The sequence below is a fragment of the Lepidochelys kempii genome, chromosome 3 (assembly GCF_965140265.1).
Source record: "Lepidochelys kempii isolate rLepKem1 chromosome 3, rLepKem1.hap2, whole genome shotgun sequence".
Classification (NCBI taxonomy): domain Eukaryota; kingdom Metazoa; phylum Chordata; order Testudines; family Cheloniidae; genus Lepidochelys; species Lepidochelys kempii.
The window spans coordinates 163,958,778-163,982,160 of NC_133258.1; the positions used below are offsets into that span (position 1 = coordinate 163,958,778).

At 37.0% G+C, this 23,383-nt stretch overlaps 1 protein-coding gene across 1 annotated transcript in view; it reads left to right on the plus strand.

Annotated features, from left to right (window-relative positions):
* Positions 1-23,383, plus strand: part of USH2A (usherin) — a 571,967-nt gene that overhangs the window by 98,284 nt on the left and 450,300 nt on the right. Inside the window, exons 12-15 of the mRNA XM_073338913.1 lie at positions 2,778-3,419; positions 11,915-12,098; positions 18,239-18,402; positions 22,022-22,180. Coding sequence (XP_073195014.1) covers positions 2,778-3,419; positions 11,915-12,098; positions 18,239-18,402; positions 22,022-22,180 — 1,149 coding nt within the window. The remainder of the gene's footprint in view (positions 1-2,777; positions 3,420-11,914; positions 12,099-18,238; positions 18,403-22,021; positions 22,181-23,383) is intronic.

The following is a 23,383-nucleotide window of genomic DNA, read 5'->3' on the forward strand; positions in this document are numbered from 1 at the left end:
AGGCCATACATACGGCTCAAAAAAACCCTATCCCAATTTATCATTCAAACTATTGGTAATCTCTATTTTCTGAACTAACCGTGATCATATGTTGATACTAAAAATACCTTTCAGTGTTCAGATCTTGGGTAATTCATATTCACTAAATTGTGAACAACTGCTTCTTCCAGACTTCTAAATCTCTGTTAGTGTCCACTCATATCTTTGTAAGAGAGAAATATGATAGCTGTGTGGTTAAAGTGAATGCCCAAAAAGGTTGAATTGTTGTGATTTTTTACAAGCTATTATTCTTTGTTCTTGTGGCTGGAATTTCCAAAATAAGCCAATAAATAAATACATGAACGTGCTCCTCCTAAAAGGATCTCATCCTGGGTAATTCTGAGCTTCCTGTCTGTGGAGCGCTGAGTACCTTTAATCATCACTGTAGACCATAGGAATTAAAGTGTGGGCAACATCTCTCAGGAGGTGCTCAGCCCCTTGCAGGATCAAACACAACCTGATTTTTTCAGTGCAAACAGTTAATGCATCTTACATTGAATTTCCTACATTAAATAAAATAGGAGTTTTCTAACAATTCTATATTATATTTTTTTCATATGCATTTGGGACCTGATTTTGGATTCTTTGGATATTCCCAAAATTGCTTTGATGTCAGTGAGAAATTGGGTGTGCAAGGATTGCAGGATCAGACCCTTGCTTACTTAAATTGTTTCAAACCTTTTACACTATCTATGAAAGTAACTTGGATGATTTTTCTCTTCACTCAAAAAAGAATCTATGGGGGGTGGAGGAGAGGAAGATACATAAAGCCCAATCCTGTAAACATGAATGTACATGCTTATCTTTAAGTACATTTGTCTCGTTGACTTCAGTGAGATTATTTGTGCTTAAAGTTAAGCACATCAATAGGATTGTTTACACAACTAACTGTAAATATTCTGATTTCCCTTGTTACCATGTGTAAATAAGTCTTATTTACCAGTCCTGTGCAGTGAACTTTTACAAAGAAAAGCTACCTATTTAAAATATATGTTTGAATTATTTTTTTAAACTGGGTTTACAAGTAACCTCAGTCTGTTGTCATTTTGTCTGAAGAAATGTGATAACAGAAAATGTAACTGTGTACTGCAATGTTATGGAATGTGAACTGTTAGAGTTAACACAACTGCTAAATCTTACTAATGATTCTATCACCAGTAAAATACATTAGCACCAATAATTTTATTAAAGTAGGTCATTCATCTAGAATAAAAAGGTAGAAGAATGTGAATTAAATGCCAAGCGTGCTAACTCCCCTGTACTTGTTAACATTGAATGTGATGCCCTGTAGGCCTTCCTCAGTATCGTTAGGAATAGATTACCTGTCAGGAATATGTATGGCATATTCAAATAAGCACTGCGCATATTTTTAAAACTGATATGATATGAATCCGTGTAGACCAATTTTAATAGTTCAAAATGAGTCATAATTCTTGTTAACAATACAGTTATTTTTAAAATTTGCAGCAATAGTGGGCCTTTTTTATTTTCCTTATTGAAATTAAATGATATGCCTTAGGTGAGCCATTCATCACTGTTAAAGGAACTTGCCTTCTGTTGGAGTTCTTGAGTTTTTATTCATCTATATAATGCATTTTCTACCATTTCAAGAGATGCTTTTCTACATATGAGTTTCTAAATGTATTATATTTATGCATTTTTTAAAGGGATGGAAATATTTTGTTAGGACCTAAGTTGTTTTTTCTTTTACTGGATGCCACAATTAAACCATGGTATCATATTAAAAGATTTTCCCACTGAAAAGTAACACACATACACACTTCAGAGTGGTAGCCGCGTAAGCCTGTATCAGCAAAAACAACGAGGAGTCCTTGTGGTACCTTAGGGACTAACACATTTATTTGGGCATAAGCTTTTGTGGGTTAAAACCATGCATCTGATGAAGTGGGTTTTAGCCTACGAAAGCTTATGCCCAAATTAATTTGTTAGTCTCTAAGGTGCCACAAGGACTCCTAGTTGTTTGTACACATACACATGTGAGATAGCATTTCTCAAATAATAATTTACTTTGTTTTCTTGTGAGGTAAATGTTATAAACTAAAATTCAGCTGCAACCCCCAAGGCAGGGATAAAGCAATGAATTTGAAAACAAAACTAACAGAACTACAGGATGAAGTATGAAAAAAACAATTTAATTTCTAATGTATTGTAAATGTTAACTGAATCATATATTTAGACAAAAGCATTATTTCATCTTGAATTATGGAAAACATTTTTGTATCCCATAAAGACTCCCAATAAACTCTGGTAAATACGTGTAATCAATATTAAAATTGAATTATGATGAGTAAAACTCATAGAAATTAGTCTAATTTGCAGTGTTTATGTATATGTCATCAAAATGAGTCGACAGCCCTCAGCACATGTTCTGCCCATCCGTTTTGTATCATCTCTTGTAGTTAAGAAGATAGGCCTTGTAACAAGTCATCACCTACATCACATTTAGTTTTTGCCAGAGATTTTAAAATGTGCTTGAGATGAAAATAAATCTATCTAAAAAACTGTATATGAAAACCAACAAAAACCATGTTATTTCTGAAATATAAACATACAAAAAATAGCTGTTAATGTTTCTGTAGTTTTGTGCAGCCACCTCAATGCTGCTGCTATTAAAAATTGTGGTGGGAAAGAACTTGAAAAAAAAACCCTAAAATATATAGTTTGTATTGAATTTCTGTTGACTTTCTCCTTTTATTAATAACTTTTTCTCTCTTCAGGCCTCAAGTGTGATCGTTGTAATTTTGGATTTAAAGTCAGCAGAAATTTTAATGAACATGGATGTGGGCCTTGTCTGTGCAATATCTATGGCTCACTGAACCAGTTCTGCAATCCTCTTACTGGGCAGTGCAATTGTAAAGACGAAACCAAAGGGCTTCAGTGTGACACCTGCATGGACAACTTCTTTGGGCTGGATGCTACTGGCTGTAAGACTTGTGACTGTAATATCGCAGGATCACTTTCTGGAATGGTTTGTAATGCTACGACAGGGCAATGTGTATGTAAACCTAATACTGGAGGAAGACAGTGCAGTGAATGCTTAGATGGGTATTACAAAGTACAACAAAATAATTCCTTAGCCTGTCTGCCATGTAATTGTGATAATGCAGGTACAGTAAATGGCTCTCTTTTGTGTGACAAATCAACAGGACAGTGTCCTTGCAAAGCTGGTGTAACTGGGCTTCAATGCAATCAGTGTGTGCCTCATATGTACAATCTTACCATTAGCAACCTTCTCGGCTGCCAGATTTGTGACTGTGACTCACTGGGGACATTAGCAGGAACAGTTTGTGACCAGATTAGTGGACAATGTGTATGCCTGCCTAATCGTCAAGGAAGAAGGTGTAATCAGTGTGAATCAGGTAAGGAAATTGGAAGAAAATTTCTTGTTACATTCTGCAGTATTCCAAAATCAGAACTGTCTTTTCCTTTATTACACTGATCCTTTTTTGATAGGGCTTTAGCCCTGATTCACCTCTAATTTATACAGACTTGTTTTCCATACTTGTATATCTCCATAGACATAAATGAAGTTACTTCTGATTTGACTGGTGATTTCTTATAGGAATTGCAGTAATTGGGGGTCTTGAGAAGGGAATTGAAAGATAGTTTCCTCAAAGATCAATTCAGGAAGGGTCTTCCATGCATGAGCGGTTAGTATGGAGGAAGTTGTGGAGAGATTTGTAGGAACAGCTTAGAGGGCTGGCAAAAACAAATTGTCCTATAAGTGCATCTGGTTGCACCATCATGTTGGGGATATGCAGGTTCTCACAAGGGCTAAGCAAGGATTGGCCTTATAAGCAGCTGAAAATGCAATTGGTACATCACAGTGCATTGAAACAATTAAAGAATTTCATTCTGCATTACTGTAAATGGAGTTTATATCTGAGTTCATGATAGTGGGTAGCATTATAATTATCTTTTTATTAATTTTTAGAAAACAGGTGAATATAATGAAACCCCATGTATTATTAACCTAATCTGTTAAAGAGAGAGATTTAGTTCAAGTTATATTTATATGCAGTTTGTTAAAGTAGCAGTGCACATTAGAAGGTACATTGGAGCTCCAATTGTTTTAATATGCCATTCAATAACTTGAACATAGGTTAAAAATGCAGCTTACCCTCCATTAGTATTTTTTTACATTAATTTAAATTATTTTAGGTACGTATACTAATAAATATAGCACTATTGTGTTTTTTTCCATTCCTTCCCCAGTTCTATCTGACCTGCTGACACTCTATAGCAGGCACTTAATCAGAGAGCAGGCTGGGGCTAGGTGAAGGAGTGATGTCAAGGCTTCCTGAGCCAGTGACCCACCCTTGTCCTTGAAAAGTGAAGGCAAGGGTTTATGTAGATCTATAATGGTTTAAAAATGTCTAATGGATAGTATGAACAGAATAGCATGTGGAATAACCTACATGGCACACGAGGAAATATTTTCACATACTTGTTTGTTTTTAAAAAAATCTTGTTATGAGAAAGTAATTTGTCTTGTTTTACTAAGAAATGTATACAAATGTGTAAGTGATTAGCATTGAGTTTACTGCTTTATAGATGAGTTTGATTCCTTAACATTGGAAGGGCCACGTCTTATACTCGTATTAAATAGGAGTTTTGTGTTGACTTCAGTGAGAACTGGTTTGGACCCTAATAATATCACCTAGCCTAGGTCTTATATAGCTCTTTTCATCAGTAGATCTCAAAACACTTTATAAATTGAGCCAATATCATATCCCCATTTTATGGATGGGGAAACTGAGTCACAGAGCAGTGAAGTAACTTACCCCAGGTCACCCAGCAAGCCAGTGGTAGACTTGGGAATAGAACCCAGCTGAACCAGAGTCCCAGACCAGTGCACTGTTTGCTGGACCACATGATAGATGCTGATATTAGGGTACATTCAAAGGAGGGAGGAGAAATTATGATGATATACAGTAGTAATCTGAAAAAGATCTTTTGAGGTGTCAGTACTAGATTATCACTCTCGTAAAAATGAGGGGATTTTTAAGGTGGGGAGTAATGTGGAGGAAGAGGACGGTAAGAAGGCAGAAAGGAATACATACCAGTGGATGAATCACTTTGGATGACTGAACTTAATCTTGCAGTTTCTAGATCGGCTATTTAAAAAAGACCCAGAGAATCCCAAATCTGCTAATACAACATACTAGCCCTGTATTTAATAATTATAACACAATGAGTTATGATAACATAATAAGAATACCCAGCTCTAAAGATTATGCATTCTTTAAAATATTATTTGTTTACAAACTGATCTGATGATAATAGTGGTCTTAAATTATGGAACTATGGAGCAATTTAATCGGTTTCAAATAATCTAACCATGTCTGTTGGCTTTGCCTTAGGCCAAAGACAACAAAATGTACTGCAAGCATATCCGTAGCCATCACAGACTAATTAAAAGCATGTAATTAATTAGGTAAAAATGGCAACCATAAAAATATATTAAGGGTAGGTTAGATTGATGGGACAATGCACCTATTTTAACTCCGTTTCCTGAATAAATTTACTCTATGATTTATAGCATAAAGTCAAATTGTTTCAGTGTTCTCATTTCCCAGTGTATTTACTTAAAATAAATTCAAGTAAGAGACCTAAAATTAGCCTCAAAAAGATAGATATTTGCACTCCAACTTTCAAAAAATCTCTCACTTCGATGTGATTCAAAATGTCAACACATCCTCATGCCTTCTCACCCTGTTTTCTCACCCCTTGGAGAAAGGAGATCAATTACCTATGCTTCATGGAAGAAGGGGAGAACTGGGGGAACCTCAGGTCTCCTGGTTTGTTGTTGATTTATAAAGAATCGTTTTCTTGCATAGATTTTTATTTTTGAATGAAAAAATATTAAAATTTAAATATTGAAACTTGAGGGAGGCACTGTTTGCTCAGTTATTTTAATTAGTGGTGTACAGAAAGCAGGAACAACCCTTTTTAAAAGAAGAGAACCCCTTTTTACTTCTCACGTGAATTTAATGCCTATGAGAGGCAGTGGATTTACAGCCCTGAAGAATTAAAGCCTCTTCTAGCCACAAAACAGGTACAGTAGTATATGTCCTGGACCTGTCTTCATCCACCATGTACATGCCCTGTCAGCAAACTTCCCTGCCACCCTGACCTGGATGGGCAAACTCTCCACAACCATTCAGGCCTTAGAACCTGTGCTGAGCAGAGGCCTTGCAACAGGAAGGCATTTAGGAGTCTCTCGCTGACCAGAGACCACAACTTTCCATGCAGCCGCTCAGGGCAGGCCTACACCACCACTTATGTTGATATAATTTATGTCACTCGGGGTGTGTGAAAAAGCCACCCCCCTGGGTGATGCAAGCGCTGTCCTCACCAACATTATGTCAGCGGAAGACACTCTCCTGCCGGCATAGCTTCTACCTCTCGTGGAGGTGGAGTAATTATGCCAACGGGAGAGCTCTCTCCCGTCGACATAGAACATCTTTACCAGATGTGGCACAGCTGCATCAGAGCAGCTGCACCAATGTTGCACTTCTAGTGTAGACTAGTCGTCAGACTTTGACTTGAGAGAGAATTTTCAGAAGTGCCAATGACACATTTTCAAAAGTGCCTAAGTGATTTTAGGAGCCTCTCTCACGTTTGAAATCGGACTCCAGTCCTAAGTCATTGGAACTAGACGCTTCAGCTAGTTTGGAGGAAACTGACTATAAATCTCAAGCAGCCATTTCTTAAAGCCTCTCCCCAAAACTACTGTTTCTGGTTAGCAACAGATGGATGAATGCCATGAGATGCTACACAGGACTACTAGGAAACTAATGGGTTCTGCATGTTACAAATGTTTTGCGCAATTACTGGGCTGTTAGTCTCTAAAGATTAGATATCAGGGAACATTGTATAGAGAGAACCTCCTGATGAAAGGGGATGATGCAATTCACCGGGGCTAGAGGTCTGCCAGCTGTTGAAATGTTGAGGGATTTAAAAAAAAAATTCTTCATTATTGTATTTTTTCCTCATTTTCTGCCCCTCCCCATCCCACAATAAATAGTCATTTCATTAGTGGAAGGGGAGAGCATAGGGCTTCTCAATCAGATCCCTTCCTACCTCGCCATTGCAACTGATGATCATATACAGTGTGCCATGGTCAGGTGCTACAACTAGTAGCATAGACAGGGATCTGTTTTGCTCCCACTGTGTGGTGAAGCAAAATAGACAATATGCTGCCTCTGTCACCGGCAAGGAATTCTGGTCTGACTGTCAGGATTTCAGTTGCATTTCTATTCTCTTGCCATGCTGGCCAGGACAGTGCTTAGCCCAACATGTGCAACATCAGTTTGCAATCTGATGCCTCTTCTATCTTGTTTTTTGGTGATCTAGGACTAAATTTTTCAAAAGTGACTTCTGGGTGCCTATACTGAAGCACGTCAAATGGTCCTAATTTTCAGAGAGCAGGCACTGACCACTTTCTTAAAATCAGCATCCCCAACCTGTCTCTAATTGGGTATTCAGAAACAGAGGCACCCAAAACTGAAAGTCATTTATGAAGATTTAGACCTTACTGTGTATATTCAGAAGAAAAAAAAACCTTTTTCAAATAGTCCTGTTTATGAATCAGGTTTTTTCTTCCATTCCCCCACCTCCTATATTTATATTCTTGTTTCTAAAATACTTTTTTAAAAAATCTGATGCTTTTGAGGAACTTTGTAGTATCACCATGATAAAAAGTTTATAAATGATTACTAACAGAGATATAGTGCCAGATTCTTACCTGCTCTAAATTGGCATAGCTTTATTGACTTCAGGATTTAGGATCTGGCCCTAAACTGGTAACCTTAACTATAGAGTTTGTTGCTGTAACAGTTATAATAAAAGATGAGCAAATGCTTCCAATGAGCAAGTCAGCTCAGTTGAGATTCATTATAATACTTTAGACTTACCCGTGTATCTGTTGCTGTCCTTTGTTACTTGTAAATATTATGCTAATTCACTAGTGGATAAGGGTCTGTCTTTTTCTAGATTGCACTAAGGTCTGCCTAATATTAATGTTTAGGACTCTCTCAGCAAATTATAAATTAGATACCTACCGAGATGCTCTGACCTTTTGCATGAGGTCTAGGGTTAAACTTGTTTCCTATCTTCCAGGTATACTCTTGCAGTTGAGTTGTTCATTGTGCTCAAGAGTGACATTGCTGGGAAATGGCCTCCTCTATTTATGTACAGGACAGATACTATATTGTACATGCAACTGCAGATGAGATAATACATGCTGCCTCACTAATAATTTCAAGATATTCAGTCTCTGTGATGGCTCAGTTCTGGGCCTCTCTGGAATAAAGTGCCAACAGTATGGTTGTTTTATGATGCGAATGTGTGTTAACTGGAGACTGATATCACTTGACTGTCCATTTGAGATTTATGTCACTGAGGACCAGAAGCTAAACTTGAACAAAGACTTGAGCAGTAAAATTCTAATGTTTTCAATTTGTTTAGTTCTTTTGCTATTTGGATATGAGCTTACAACACAACACTGCTGCAAAGAAAGACAATTCCACCCTGGGGGTGTATATATAAAGGTATCGCTTGTAAGACAAAGGAAATAATGCCTTGGTTAGATAGCACATTACAATGCAATTTTGGGCCCTTCATTATAGAACAGGACATCAGAAAGTTAGATGGAGAGTTCATGGACAACTAAAAAAGATTCAGCAACTGAAGAACATGACTTAAAAAGAGAAGCTTACTGAACTTTATATAATCAGGGAGGAAAAGTGACTAAGAGGCCTATGAGAATGCTGCAAGAGTGTATGAGAGAGGGGAAAATTCTTCTCAGTCATTGTGAGTCATACCATAAGGAATAATAGAAAAATGTTGACAGAGGGATGCCCCCTCCCACCCAAATATTCTATTTTTGTAAAGCACTTTGAGATGTATGGATGAAAAGTGTTATATAAGGGTTAGGTGGCATCATTATATTAGAACTGGCTTTATTTAATATATTTATTAATGTTTGGGGCGAGGGGTAAACAGTGCGGTGACATACAATTAACGTAGATATGTCAGGACTAGACAAGAACTCCAGGAAGGAGAATGGGCAGCACAATAAATGAAATTCATTGTTGACAAGTGCCAGGTAATGCATACTGGAAGAAATAATTCGAACTACTCATACACACTACTAGATTCTAAATTAACTATTGTCACTCTGGGAAAAAGGCCAGGGAAACTTAAAAGTGAACCTCTGCTAAATGCACAGTGAGGCAACTCACCCCCTGCTAAAATAATGTTAGCATGTATAAGTAATGAGAGAAGAAATAAATGTTATGCTTATAAGAAGCACACAGGATGTTTTTTGGGGAAAAGGCAATTCGCCACGTTTATTGAAGATACAGAGAGAGAGAGAGAGAGAGAGAGAGAGAGAGTCCTGCCAGTCGATGTTATAGTTACCAGTCCGGATCAATCTAGTGGCCAGCTAGGTTGATCATGGGTAGGTAGGAGCAGGGTTCTGTCGGTTGCGACACGATGCTCTGGGGAAGTCTTGGCAGGATGAACCCAAAGTTTCATGGCAAGGCACCCTCTTTATATAGTGATTTTTTTTTATTGGGACCAATGAGTTTTGCACCGTCATGCTGTAATTAATTGTTGTTTGATGAGTGCTTGTTTTTTTTTATTTTAATTTTTTTAATTTTTTAATTTTTTTTTTCTTAATTTTTTTAGGGAGTTACCCCGTGCTGATTTCGATCACAGCTATCTTGTCCCTGTTGATAGGTGCCTGTCTTATTTTTAGAGTTGTTAATTTGCCCTTTTTTGACATTTTAACAGGGGGCATGTTGTAATCTTCTGGCACTCTTGCGTCCATCCTCGGTTCCTCCCTAGAACATTTGGTCCGGTAATGGCCTTTACACTTGTTTTCTAACACACACTTTCCTCATTCACACACAAAACAGAACTGATTTACACAGAACATTTGAACAGGAACATCAAATTGCAATGCAAGAGAAAAACAATCATTGCTTTCTTTTACTTATTTTAAAATGCTAAACCTACAACAAAGTGGTGACCCCAAAAGGTCTGTCACTGCCTTGAAATCAGCTCAGACACAGATTCTGGCTGATGCATCTCTACCAATGGCCCATTAGGCCATTCCTTTCTGCTATTCAAAAAGGGTGGTTGGCAGGATATGTTTAAGTTGTACACCAATACATTTAATACATGCTACATTATTCTTTATTTTTTATTCTAATTTATATAAAATACAAACATAAAATCCTACTACTACATATGTGGTACTACTTTACTTGAGTTCAGTATTCAACTCTGGTCCATGTCAAAAAGATTTAGTAGGAATAAGAGATTCAGAGGTGGGTGACGAAAATGATTAAGATCTGGATAGACTTTCATATAAGGAGATATTGATAAGAGGACATGGTAGAGGTATACCACAGAATGAGTGAGGAAGTGAGGGTCAACCGGATGCTTCTGTATATCCTTTTCCATAATATAAGAACAAGGGGATGGAGGACAAAACTGAAAGCAACCATTTTAAAATAGAGAAAAGAAAACATTTTACACAAAAACTAATCAACCTGTTGAACTCATTGTCTGACTATACCGAAAGAAGGACAGGAGACATTTAATATGCGTTTAATCAGACCACAACTTTATTATTCGATGTCTGGGACTACCTGGAAGATAAAAGTGAACAGTGCAGGTAACCCCCTGTTTATTCCGTAATTACCCCGGGGGATTTCCACCATCTCCCTGTCTTTTTCCATCCAGGTCCCTCCAGCAAATCCATTGCCGGGACCTTGCCATCCACCCCCCCCCCCTTGTAGAAGGGTTAAGAATGGAGGGGTTGGCTCCCTGCTGTACCAATCATAGGAGTCCCCAACCGCCCACCGCCCACCCTGTTCGTTCCTTTAACAAACACCTTTTTAACTCCTTTTCCAAGCCATTTATCTGGTCACGGTATAACTTTCCTATGGACATCGACCCTGCGACATAGCCTGTCGCCCTTCATGTCATGCATGAACAAATCCCTTCCTGAACTCGCTGTAGGGAAGGCAAAAAAATCCCAACTGCACCCAGGCCTTTTTTGCAGCAGTTTTCCTCTTCCACTCCCCCCAGCCAAAAAGCACTTTTCCCTTCATTCAGCCAGCCAGCCAAATACCCCCTGCTTAAAGGTGCAGTCATTGCCACAAAGGGCAGAGGTTAGTAGAGGTTAAAAAAAAAAAGGATTTCGATATTTATATGGATAATAGGAACATTGACCACACAATGTTAGACAGGATGGTTTTGAGGCATGTTTTGGGGCATAAACCAACCACTTACCTAGAAGATTTTAGAAAAAAATTTCTCCAATGAGGACATATCAGTTTCTTGCATTTCCTTTGGAAGTGACTGGTACTGGTATTATCAGAGACAGGATCCTGGACTAGAACCGCAGCTCTAGAGGATCTTGCATGCCATTATGTGCATGTTCCTGCAGCCTGTGTTGCATTCATTAGTGCCTCCCCTGCAGTGAGATCTTTGCTTCCCCCACTGCCTGATACCTGTGGCATTGTTGTCCTGTTTTTTCTCCTGCTCTGCCTAAGAAGATTTGCGGGGTTCAGAGTAGAAAATCAGAATTGGCAAGCAGAGAATAGATAACAGCTTCAGAAAATGCCATTGAATGGGCTTAGACACCCTGCTTCACAAAATGACTGCATAGATTTGTAGGTGTTGGGGTATGTATATGTACTAAGTTTGTTACGTGATGATGGGTATCTTATTCAATTGCTAAATATGACTGCACAAGATGATATTCTTCTGTTTGCATTGCTTTTTCTGCACGTTTGTTAAAATGTGTATTTGTTCACCAATTTGTCTTTGCTAGGTTTTTACATATCTCCATATCGTGCTTCTGGCTGCTTGCCTTGTTTATGCCACATAACTGGTTCAGTGAATCAGGTCTGTAATAGTCTAACTGGCCAATGTGTTTGCCAAGATGCTTCCGTAACTGGACAGAGATGTGACCGCTGCAGAGAACTTTATTTTGGATTTGACTCTGATTCAGGGAGGTAAGTATTTGTTTTGTTTGCCTGTTTTTATAAATACAGTTCATTTCAAATTTCTTCTTTATATTTCCTCACACCAACTAACTTTAAAATTTTTTGTAACAATAAAAAAGGCTGTCTATTCAAAACAGTCTTCCACTGAAATTTATACACATGTCCAGATTTGCATAGGACCCATTCCTACACCCACTGAAGACAATGGAAGTTTTGCCATTGACTTCAGTGGAAGCATAATTAAAACCTTATATGCTATGTCTCGTGTTTATAATGGTTTGAGGATTGTCTTATTACCGTTATTCTATATCTGAAATAATCAATTATTAAGGTATTTTTGGTGGTATTTGGGAAAAATTACACGCTGTTCTTATCAATAATTAACACTGGTGGGAAAATTTCTGTGAAAATGAAATTTCACCTGAGAATGGTAGGAAAAATTTGATGCCCCCATATTTTCTATTAACAATAACAGAAAATGTAAAATTTGCAGAGAATGGATTCATCTAATGTCAGACTTTTCCATTTCCAAAATCTGTAGTCCTAGAGGAGTGAATTCTCTCTGTCAGCACCCTAATTTTGTAGTACAGGGAAAATTTTGTATCTAAAGTATCCTAGAGCCTTTATGTACACTAAAATAGTGTGAATATACTTCCTTGAATGTCTGAGATACATCAGTAGGTGATGTATTGTTATTCTGTCTATTGCTCTCTCTTTCTCTTGCAGCTTCTTCTCTTGCTTGTCTAATCCCCACAATCTCAATTTCCTTTTTACATGTTGTCCAATAAGATTTCACAGGCACTCATATTATCACATTTTCTTGCAGACCATATGCTTGTAAAGTATTTTGCTACATTTAATATTTATAATTTTTTAAAAATAGACTTAAATGAAAGTGATATGGCACCCCCATACTAGCCTTGAGTAAAAAGGGAATAAATATATGCTGACCCTAGAATGTGACGTGTGTCTTCCTGAGTGTACTTGACATTGTAGATTTTTTGACTTTAACTTTTATATTATTGTCATCATTAGGCAGGGGATTTTTTTAGTGTTGTGGGTCATCTGTTAATGGCCGTCTTGGAATCTGTAAGAAGGGGGATTTTCTGTTTCACTTCCTGTCACTCTGGATGGTAAGGGATAAAAATAGTGTAATATTAAGTTTCCTTCTAAATTCATCTTCTTTGTTCTTTAGTTTGAAATAGGATTTGACTTTGAGTTCCAAACAGGATGTGAAAAGGTTCACAATTTCTGTCTGGTAAGCAATGCCTTCCGTACACTAGAGATGGGCTCAAACCACCGAATTAATGTCTGAATCCATATCCAAAAGAACTTAGTTTGAGAATGTCTGGATCCCAGAGTTTTGGTTACTGCTATCCTAAAGATAGGTGCTTTCTTATAACAGTGGGATTTGAATCCAGACTGAGCTTTAACATTGCACCTCTCTTTTTTTGCTTCCATAAATTGTCAATCATTAATGTTAGGCAAAAGACAATGTACGCTGTTGACTTGCGCCATCAATGGATAGGCTTCTGTTCTGTTCTCCTCAGGTTCTGATACCACACTCCTCATGGTAATATTTGTGTGCCTTGATCATGTTTGGTAATATCCTCTTGGCTATTTATAATTATACAGTTCTGTTGGTAACAGTGACAGGGTTAGACAATTCCTCATGGTCAGGAATATGGATTTAATCTCCCATTGATGCAAGCATTTGTTATCTGACTTTATTAGAAATCCATTTAAGATTTTTCTTACTCTTGTGCCCACAAGGCCTCCATTTAACCTCACAACAAAGAATTCCAGCATTGGACTTTTTAGTAATTTATCGTGGAACCCTTGTCCTTTGTGCTTGGGTAGTGGAACCAGGAGGACTGGGGGGCTAGCACCCTTGTAATGGAAATATTGTGGGGGCTCCACCTCTGTTTAAACTCCTGCATGCCCCAGGGGGGATGGGTGGGGCAAAGAGTGGGACCTAGTGGAGCTGGAATGGACTGGGAGCAGGTTGGAAACTCAGGGACCCTCTTTCCAAACCTGGAGCTGGTTGGTTCCCCCTAACCCCAAGTCTCAGTACTTCCCTTCACTTCCCCTCCTATTACTTCACACACACGTCTTCACAGGGAGCATCTCCCTGTCCCCCATGTGTAGAGCCAAAGTAACCAGGTTTTATATGGGGAACGCAGAGAAAGGAAGTACAGAATTCTCCCATACCAAGCTTAGATCCAGGCAACAGAACAGCTACAGAAAGTCTGTGGCTGCTGCTGTGCACCCAGCTACACTTGAGGCCAGTAGACCAAAAGAGTTTGTGGACCTATCAGCTATGCGTCAGTATACTCCCCGGGACTCCCATAATCCCTGAATAGGCCTATGGAGAGAGCTGGCATAGTGCTTGGCTTTGTACTGCCTGGGAGATCTGGATCCTCCTGTGTAGTAGTTCCATGATGGTTCCACTGTATGTTCGAAAATGTTCCTCCTCCTCTTCAGAAGGATTTCTCTATTAAAAGTGATCATCTGTAGCCGTATTTGCCTATCTGTTTTCATTCAGTTTTTGCAAATTTTAAGACTTCTGGTAAAAAGGAGAGATTTACCATTTTTTGCAAATTCCACACTGATTTAAGCATTATCTGTCCCTTTCTAGCAATTTTGGGATTACAAAACCAATCAAGCAAAGAATACTAGCTGCCCATAATCTAAACGTCAGAGCTGTGTTGATTTCTGTTGCTATTCTGTGATATTCAGAGGCAGAGTCATGAGGCCTTAAAATTCCACCAACCTTGCAGGAACATGGAGTATTATTCAGTGGAATTCAGCTTGCCAAGTCAAAAATTCCCTGCAGGATGGGAGGAATTTTAGGCTCCAGGATTTTACAGTGATCAAACAGAACACTCTAATGGTCATGAACATTGGTAGAGATTAGATAAGCCTTACTTCTGTATTGTTTACTATAATGAACTGGTCAATGAACATTACAAATTGTTTATCTATATATATCTCTTGACAGATTACTGTTTATGAAATCCACTTAGCAAGTGAGGTTTTCCCATAAGGATGAAAAATTAAGATTTTAAACAGATTGCTGTAGAGGCTCTAACTGCACCTAGAGAGTCAATGTAATAAAGGTTTCTCTATATTAATATTACAAAAACCATTTATCTTTGCAAAATCAATATTGCAATTCATCTTGGCTTGGTATTTCTCTTTCCATGTTTTAAGTCTTTTTTCTTTGATTATGTGTAATTCTGTTTTAATAAATGTGAAATATGTTTGATTTAAAATGTCTTGGGAAGGTAGCGTTTAAAAAAATAAAATAAGCTTCTAATTTATTTTATTAACAGTCCTCAAGAATGTTGAAAATATTGCTTGTATGGCTAGAAAGTTTCAAGGAATGTTTGTTTATTTACCATAAAAGTCCTTAGTGGCATAAAAATATTGACTTCACAAATGTACGGTAAACTTTTAAAATAATAAAATGTATTGATTTCGCTATTTAGGATACTAATGAAGACTGTGATCCTGGAAACACATGTGAGTAGTCCCACTGAAGTCAACAGGACAACTCATACATTAGTGTTTGCAGGATTGGGACTTATGTTAATAAAGATGGAGACAGATATTTCTATATGTTGGCTAGAAGACAAAATAAGTACTTAACTCAAAAAACACCCTCCTCCCCCCGAGACAACTGTAAGGCACTGTAAATATAGTGTATCTAAAACTAATTTGATTGTTTCATGAGTGAATGATAATGAAAACTGAAATACTCAGGGGACCCTTATTCATGAGAGGTCCAGTAATATACAGTAGTACTGAGAGAAGTCTCTCATTATTTATGTACTGAGACACTTGCATTAAAACTCCCCAGAAACTATACACACTAAATAGCAGTATGTAATGAAATTATGAAATAATAAAATAGAATTATTTGCCTATCAATACACTATCTTCTTTTTTATCTCTAACTAAACCATTTTCTTCAGTCATGACATTTAAATAGTCTAAACAAAACCTCTATTTGAAGGGGGATTTTGGTTACACTGTCTACAGATGAAAGGACTTAATACAGTTGTTGAAAAAATTGCCCTTTTCTCCTGACTATAAAAGAGAGCAAACTATAGTATAGTGGCTTCCAGGAGAGAATGTATTTTATTTATTCCCAAAGGGATATTAGTCCATAAAACAAATTTGCAGCTTATTTTGCAGCTTTAGCTTTTATCAGCCTTTTTAAGGGTGTTGAATGATTACTCAGGAGATCACACAGCAAGAGTTGCAGTGGAGTAAAAGAACTCTAATAAACAGAGCTCTGTGATGGGCAAAAAATGTATGTGAATAGTTCTCTTAAAGTTGTTTAAAAATCTGTCACATTTAATGTCTATTTCACTGATTATTGACCTGGATCTTAGTACTCCAATGTGAAAAAAGTTGGTTTGTTTCCCTTTGCTTTTATCATCCTAAAGCGTAGATGAACTCAGCGTTATTTGACGTACAGGTGTGTCTGAGAGAGGGAATAAAGAAAAGTGAAGTGGAAATACGGGGCAGAATCTTGAATATGATGCATTCAATTTATCTTGCACCACCAGTGAGATCTGGCCACAGAGCAAGTGTAACCAGTCACAGGAGGATCAGCCTAAGTGTAGGAAACCTTCCCAGGCTAGCATAGGTGTCCTACCAGAACAAAGGAAACATAACTGAATCTTCCATATATCCTTCAAGTCCCTGACTGTTATTTAATTGTCCTCTTGTGACTGTTGGCACCTGGTGTAATTTAGAGCTGCCTTCAGGCTGCTCTCATTTATGCCAGAGGACAGGACCATTGCACAGCCAGCTCAGGTTTAGGTGAGTGCAAACTAAGTTTACAATACTTTTGTGGCTCCCCTTCCTGATTTGTACTGTATGGTAATGAATTACAGCCAGGGATTTGGCCATGGTTTTTTAAATATTTGTTCCGTCCATTGAGGTACAAATGTGAGATTCGAAAATTAGAGCAGAAAAGTTAATTGTGGTTTATTTGCTGCTATTAAACTCTGTGCTGAGGTGGGTGGCATGACTCAGAGAATTGGCAATGGGATGTAGGTTGTTCACTCAAAGACAAACCATTGTCTGTTATGTGGATAAGTCCATTATTGTGAATCACACACCTTATATTTTTAGCTGAATTTGTAGCGATGATATAATTCAGTAGCACTGGGGAAAAATATATATCAATTACAAAAACCCTTGTTTGGTGGGGTTTTCAAACATATACTGTGGAGAGGAACAAATTCCATTTTTAACTGTGGTCCATGAGCCAGCATATAGATTTAAGATCAAATATCTCAATCCACTGAGAATATTTCACTGATGCCAATGAGAGGTTTGCACAAAGGATGAAGGTTAGTATGTGGACCTTTGTGTAGTAGTTAAACTTTTAATTATTATCATTTATTTAAGTACCTTATTGTTATTTTCAGTATCACATAGTGGGGAAAATGTGCTCCCCATTATGACCAGTGGCATTTCTCACCTTTCTCTTCTTACTCTATCCTCCTTTCTGTTTTTCTCCTTCTTCCCAGTCTTTGGATCTTTCCTCTTTTATTTATTCAGCATTTGCATCCCTATCTATTGCCTCTGTGGGCAAGAAACTTTTTTCTTTGATGAAAGCTTAGATTGTTCAGGATTTGAATATATCCTGAAGATCTCTCTCATACATAAAGCAGGCCAAAAAAATATATTGACTTCCGTTGCACTATTTTTGTGAGTAAGGAATATTTTCTGTGAATAAGGGTTATATGATTGGACCAATAATAGGTTTATTAATCAATACTGTTATGCACTCTGTGTACGGATCAATTCTATATTAACGTTTTTAAATCTAAACCATTTTCTTTATCCTACTTAGAATAAATTTCATCTAGTGCTCAGATTTCAAATGCTTATTTTGAGTATTTATTAAAACTGTATGAAATAGATTACTTGCAAATTTTTAAGCTGCATTTTATTTTTTTAAATAAATTCAAGTATTAACCTTTTTTTACTGCACCTTTGTCCACTAAGCTGTTTAATTATAATTCTGAATTATGTAAGACAAAAGAAGCCACTAAATAAAACCCTCCTGCGTCTAACTGAAGTGTTAATGTGCTTTGATTACTTTCTCGGTTTGTTTTTGTTTATAGATGTCAGCTTTGTAATTGTCATCCTTCAGGAGTCATTAATGGGACTTGTCATCCTGTTACTGGACAATGTGTTTGTAAACAATTTGTAACTGGCTTGAAATGTGACAACTGTGTTCCCAATGCTAGTAATTTGGACGTCCACAACCTATTTGGCTGCAGTAAAAGTAAGTGGATGTTGGTCTTAAAAGCATGTCTTTCAAATTAATGGTTTTTAGTGTTAAATTAGTTCTGTAATACTAAAAGTGGGTTTTTTCCCCCATATTTCAAGATCCTATTTTTCTTCTTCTTTATAGCTATCTTAGGATATCCTTCTGGAAAGATTTAGTTAGAGTACTTCATAGAGCTTTGTACCATACACAGAGCTTGAACTCAAGTGGCTGAGCACCCACAGCCCCCATTGGCTTCAGGATCAGGCTCATAGTGAAACTTAGCTTGCCACCTCATGGGGCCTTCATCCATCGCTGTGGGAGACAATGTAAAACATCATGAAAGGTCATCAAACTGATTTGTGTAGACGGCTAAAGCTATGCTGTCAACTGAGTGAGACATTGAAAAGAAACACATTGCTACTGAGCACCTGCGCTGCGGCAACTGCAATGAGTCTGAAGTACAGGGATGGCAAGGCATCAGCCTTTATATGATTCCTAATTAGTCAAAATGATACTTTAAAATTTTGTTTTTCTATGGCTTATCTCTATGCTGGCATACATTGGGTGCTTGGCTATAGTAACAATTGTATTATTGATACCAATGGTCAAGCTGCACTACTGGGAAATTTTAAGAAAAAGGTCTAGTGTAGAAAAGGATTAAAATTTTCAAAAACTTTTAAGTGATTTAGGCTCTTAAAACACTTTTGAAAATGGGGACTTAGACGCCTCACATGGCTATGTGTTTTGGCACATTGCTTCTGCAACATATCTGTTTATCTAGTTTGTCTAGGCATTTACATCATGTTCAACACCATTGTATCTGTGTGGTAGATTTTGTGTGTGTATGCACACATGCAAAGGGCACTCACAAACACAAAAAACTTTCACTTTGTTTGCAGTTTGTGTTTGGGTCCTATATCAAGTTAAGTTTAAACAGTATATCATTGAAGAACATATACAGTACTATAAATAGGTCTGAACCGGAAAGATGTATTTATTTCCAGACACGAATTTCTCAAATTTGAAAGTATTCAGATTCAGGGTTTTGGTTTAGACCCATCTCTAGAACACATAGTTCTTCTCCATTGTCCTGATAGTTTGATTTGGTTTTGGAATTTCACTTTTAGGTGTATAGTGCTTCATTTGAATTTATAATAATACTTAGCATTTTTATGGTGCTTTTCATCTTTAACTGATCAGCTAATTTATATCACTGTATACATTTTATAAAGGTCAATGGCAATTCTGCTATAAAATTTTAAATGACATAGATTAATATAGATTTCAATTAGAAAACATGGGAAAACTTGTACAGCATTCTGAATAGTAACTGGAGTCTTTTTCTGGACATAAATTATGTAGGAGTTGTAATCTTCTCCTTTCAGGTATTCTTGCCAGTAGTTTCTAATTGTTGTCACCAGTTTTGCGGCTTTGCCCCTCTAGATTAATGCCTAGCTTTGTAAATGCTACTCTATATCTGCTCAGTCTTGTGCAAATCTAGGGATCTGTGGCAAGACAATGAATTCACACTCATCAATCAGAACCATATAAAAATGATGTGTCCAGATGTTCAGTACTTCCAGTGCGATGAATGTACCAAAACGGAAATTCTGTATTTTAAGTGGTACATCATTTGTGATTATGCCTCATTGTAATTTAGCATTTTACTGAGAGCTATCATATTAGTAAGTGCACCACCCACATAAATCTGCGTTAGCAGAAACAAACGTAAGGCACTGCCAGTATCCAAATAACATTCTACTGGAGGGAGACTTATTTTATATTTTTGGGCCTAAAGTATGCCAGCTGCTTCATTCTGTCCCTCCGCCCCAAGTCAAATGAAACCAACCAATGAACAACAACAGAAAGGCATGTTCCTCCCACAAAGAGCTTATAGTCTAACTATAACACAGGCTACAACAAATAAGAGTAACAAACCAGAACAAGAGAGAATCCAGATTAACCTAATAAATTCATGTGATTACTCAGTTGGATGGTGCATGTCTTGATAAGTTAACAATATAGCTACATTGTGGGGGAAACTTTCAACGATTTGGGAGTGCAAGTCCTTCTGACTTTCAATTGGACTCCTGCCCCTAAACTCTTTAGGTGCTCTTGACAATCTCTCCCTCTAATCCTTGTTGGATCTAAAAGCTAGAATAGTGCCAAAGCAGGATACCCCTTCTAAGAAAAAGATGCGGATTTTTACAATTTCCACCTACCCGAGGAACACTAACAATATGTTCTATGATATTTCTGCAGTTAGCTCATGTTTTAGTTGTGTGTTGAGGACTCTTGTGCTATTCATGGTGCCATCATTCTTCACAAGTCTTATTTGTGGAAGCCAAGTCCTCATATAAAAACACAAACTGGTTTGGCGAAGCAGATATATATATTTTGGAGAGAGAGAGAGAATTAGACATATTCAGCAAACTTCTATATATGATGATGACACAACTAGAGAACAAACGTCCATGAAACGCCACAGGTTTTGAATTGTGATGTGGTTCCCACAGCGTGCTCTTTGGCCCATAGAATAGGGAAGATGTTTAACCGCCACACCCAGAATGGTCCTAGATTCATGGAGCTTTCCTTATAGATATTAGTCCCCAAAGTTGGCTAGGTGCAGAAAAGCAGCAAACACACTCCCCCCTTGTACTGGAAAGCAGGGGGAGGGTAGTGCCTACTTAGGAGATTGGCCTTATGTGTTCTGGCTTATATATTATATCTATTTTATAAAAAATGTTAAAAATTCATTTAAGAATATTTAAGTATATTTTACTGAGCAACCCCACCACCACCATCACTCAGAAAGAACCGTGGTCATTCATTTGGATCACAGAAAGAAAACAGAGGGAATTTTGCTCTTTGATAATAGACCAAGACCTAAATATGCCTTGCACTGAGATAATGGGCTATCCTCTAATAAACTGTAATCTGATAATTTACTTGTGCTGTAAAGAGGATGGTAACTAGAACATACTGGGCCTTGTCTTGCACCCCTCAGGCCTCTGTTTGTTGATACTGGTGTAATTCAGGAGTAAATCTGTTTAAGTTTATGTAGTTAATATTGGTGTAAAACTTGTTTAAGGGAGATCAGAATCAAGCCCAATGGCCTCAGGATTGGTCTCTTGCAACCTTATGATAGACAGAGGTAATATTTTTCTCTTCTGCTTCGTTAGATGAAGTTATGTGGCCATTGAATTAAACTGAATGGAAACGAACCTTCTGAAAATGCAACAGATGATTAGATTGCAAACTTTAAATTAATAATGTGCACAGAGAAATACAATCCATCTCTTGATAATTTCCTAAAAACAAAAGAAACAAAGAAAAAGGAGCTTTTAAAAAACTATGGTAACACTGTTGTTTAACTTTTGTGGTTTTTCTAAATGTATTTAGGCTGCTGCTTTGATGTACAAAATTTTGTGTTATGTAGTTATATAAAAAGTTTTGTTGCAGAGTAGTTCTGATGCATTAACTTTGTTTATTAATTTTCTATTGACCATATGTCCACATGACATTGTTTTTTGTGTCAGAATAACCTTTATCCTAAAGATTTCACTTCTGTTTATTTGTATGTTTATTGATGAGCTCTGTTTTAAAAATGTTCTTTTTTAAAAATTATCCTTAGCTCCGTCCCAGCAACCTCCACCCAGAGGAGAAATTCTAAATTCTTCTGTTATCTATCTTTCATGGAACCCCCCTGATTCTCCAAATTCCAACTGGCTTACTTACGGACTGTATAGAGATGAGACTGAAATTTATACAACAGAAGACCACTATCCTTATAGTGAGTATTAATGAAGACAACAGTGTTTGACATAATATATTATCTTTTTTCCAGTTGTTATCTCAGGTTCCTGTCATTAGTTCTATAAGGTTTTTCAGTATTCAGTTTTTCCTACTAGTTGGCTAAGGTTCCACATTCCTAGATTTCTTTGGAAAGAAACATCTGTTTAAATTTTCAAAAATGGTTATTGAATTTGAGTGCCTCAGTTGTTCAGTGCCTAATCTGAGGCCTGTTAAAAATGCTTGAGCCATGTATAGTCCCTCATTATTTTTAATTCTGATATATTATGTTTAAGTACTTATCATACTTGGTTACATTGTGTACCTTACATGTAGACACTATGTAATACAGCTGAACACAGTGAATCAAAGGTGAAAGTATGTTACGGGACTCGATGAATGTGGTGAGAGAAATAGAAATGACCACAAAGGTGAGGAATCATATGATAGATTTTCATTTGCTTCATTTCCTAGCAAAAAGCGAAAACTTAGAAATTAAGTTGAATCCTTTCACAAGTAAAGTCAATATATTTTGTTCAGGTTCATAATATCATACCATATAATCTGTTTAAGAACAGAGTGCAAGATGAAGACACTATTTCATGATTACACTGATATATTTAAGGAGCTGCTTTAAAAACCCTAAATATTCACTACTTGGATAATCAGACATTGATATACTCCTATTTAACAAAACCATTATTTTCTATTTGGTTAAAAAAATTACATTTCTGACATTTCCTGGCACTCACTCTAATTAATGATGTGAAAATCATCTGCATGGCATTTCAGCAGTACGAACAATTTCTTAATGCTGTCAGAAATTTGTATTCTAATAATATTCTGATGTTTATTACTTTATTCTTAGTGTGTGTGTGTCTGTGTGTCGGAGGGGCATCTATAGTACACACAGGAAATGCCACTTAAGTGCAACTGAGTGAATACAGATCTTATTACTAAATGAGAGTTTGAAATTACAGTTGTGGAAGCATTGAACTTTTCAAGGAAAATTAACAATAGTCTCCTTACTTGGCCTGATGATTTGGCTGGTAGGATTGCAGAGTACCTCATTAGAGTGATGATTTTTTTTAAGCTCTCTACTAGCTTTGCTGTTGGAAGCTGGGAACACTCTCCATCTTAAAGATAAAACAGAATGCTTGCCATAAAATATGGAATAATACCAAAATCTATTTAAGATTCTAAA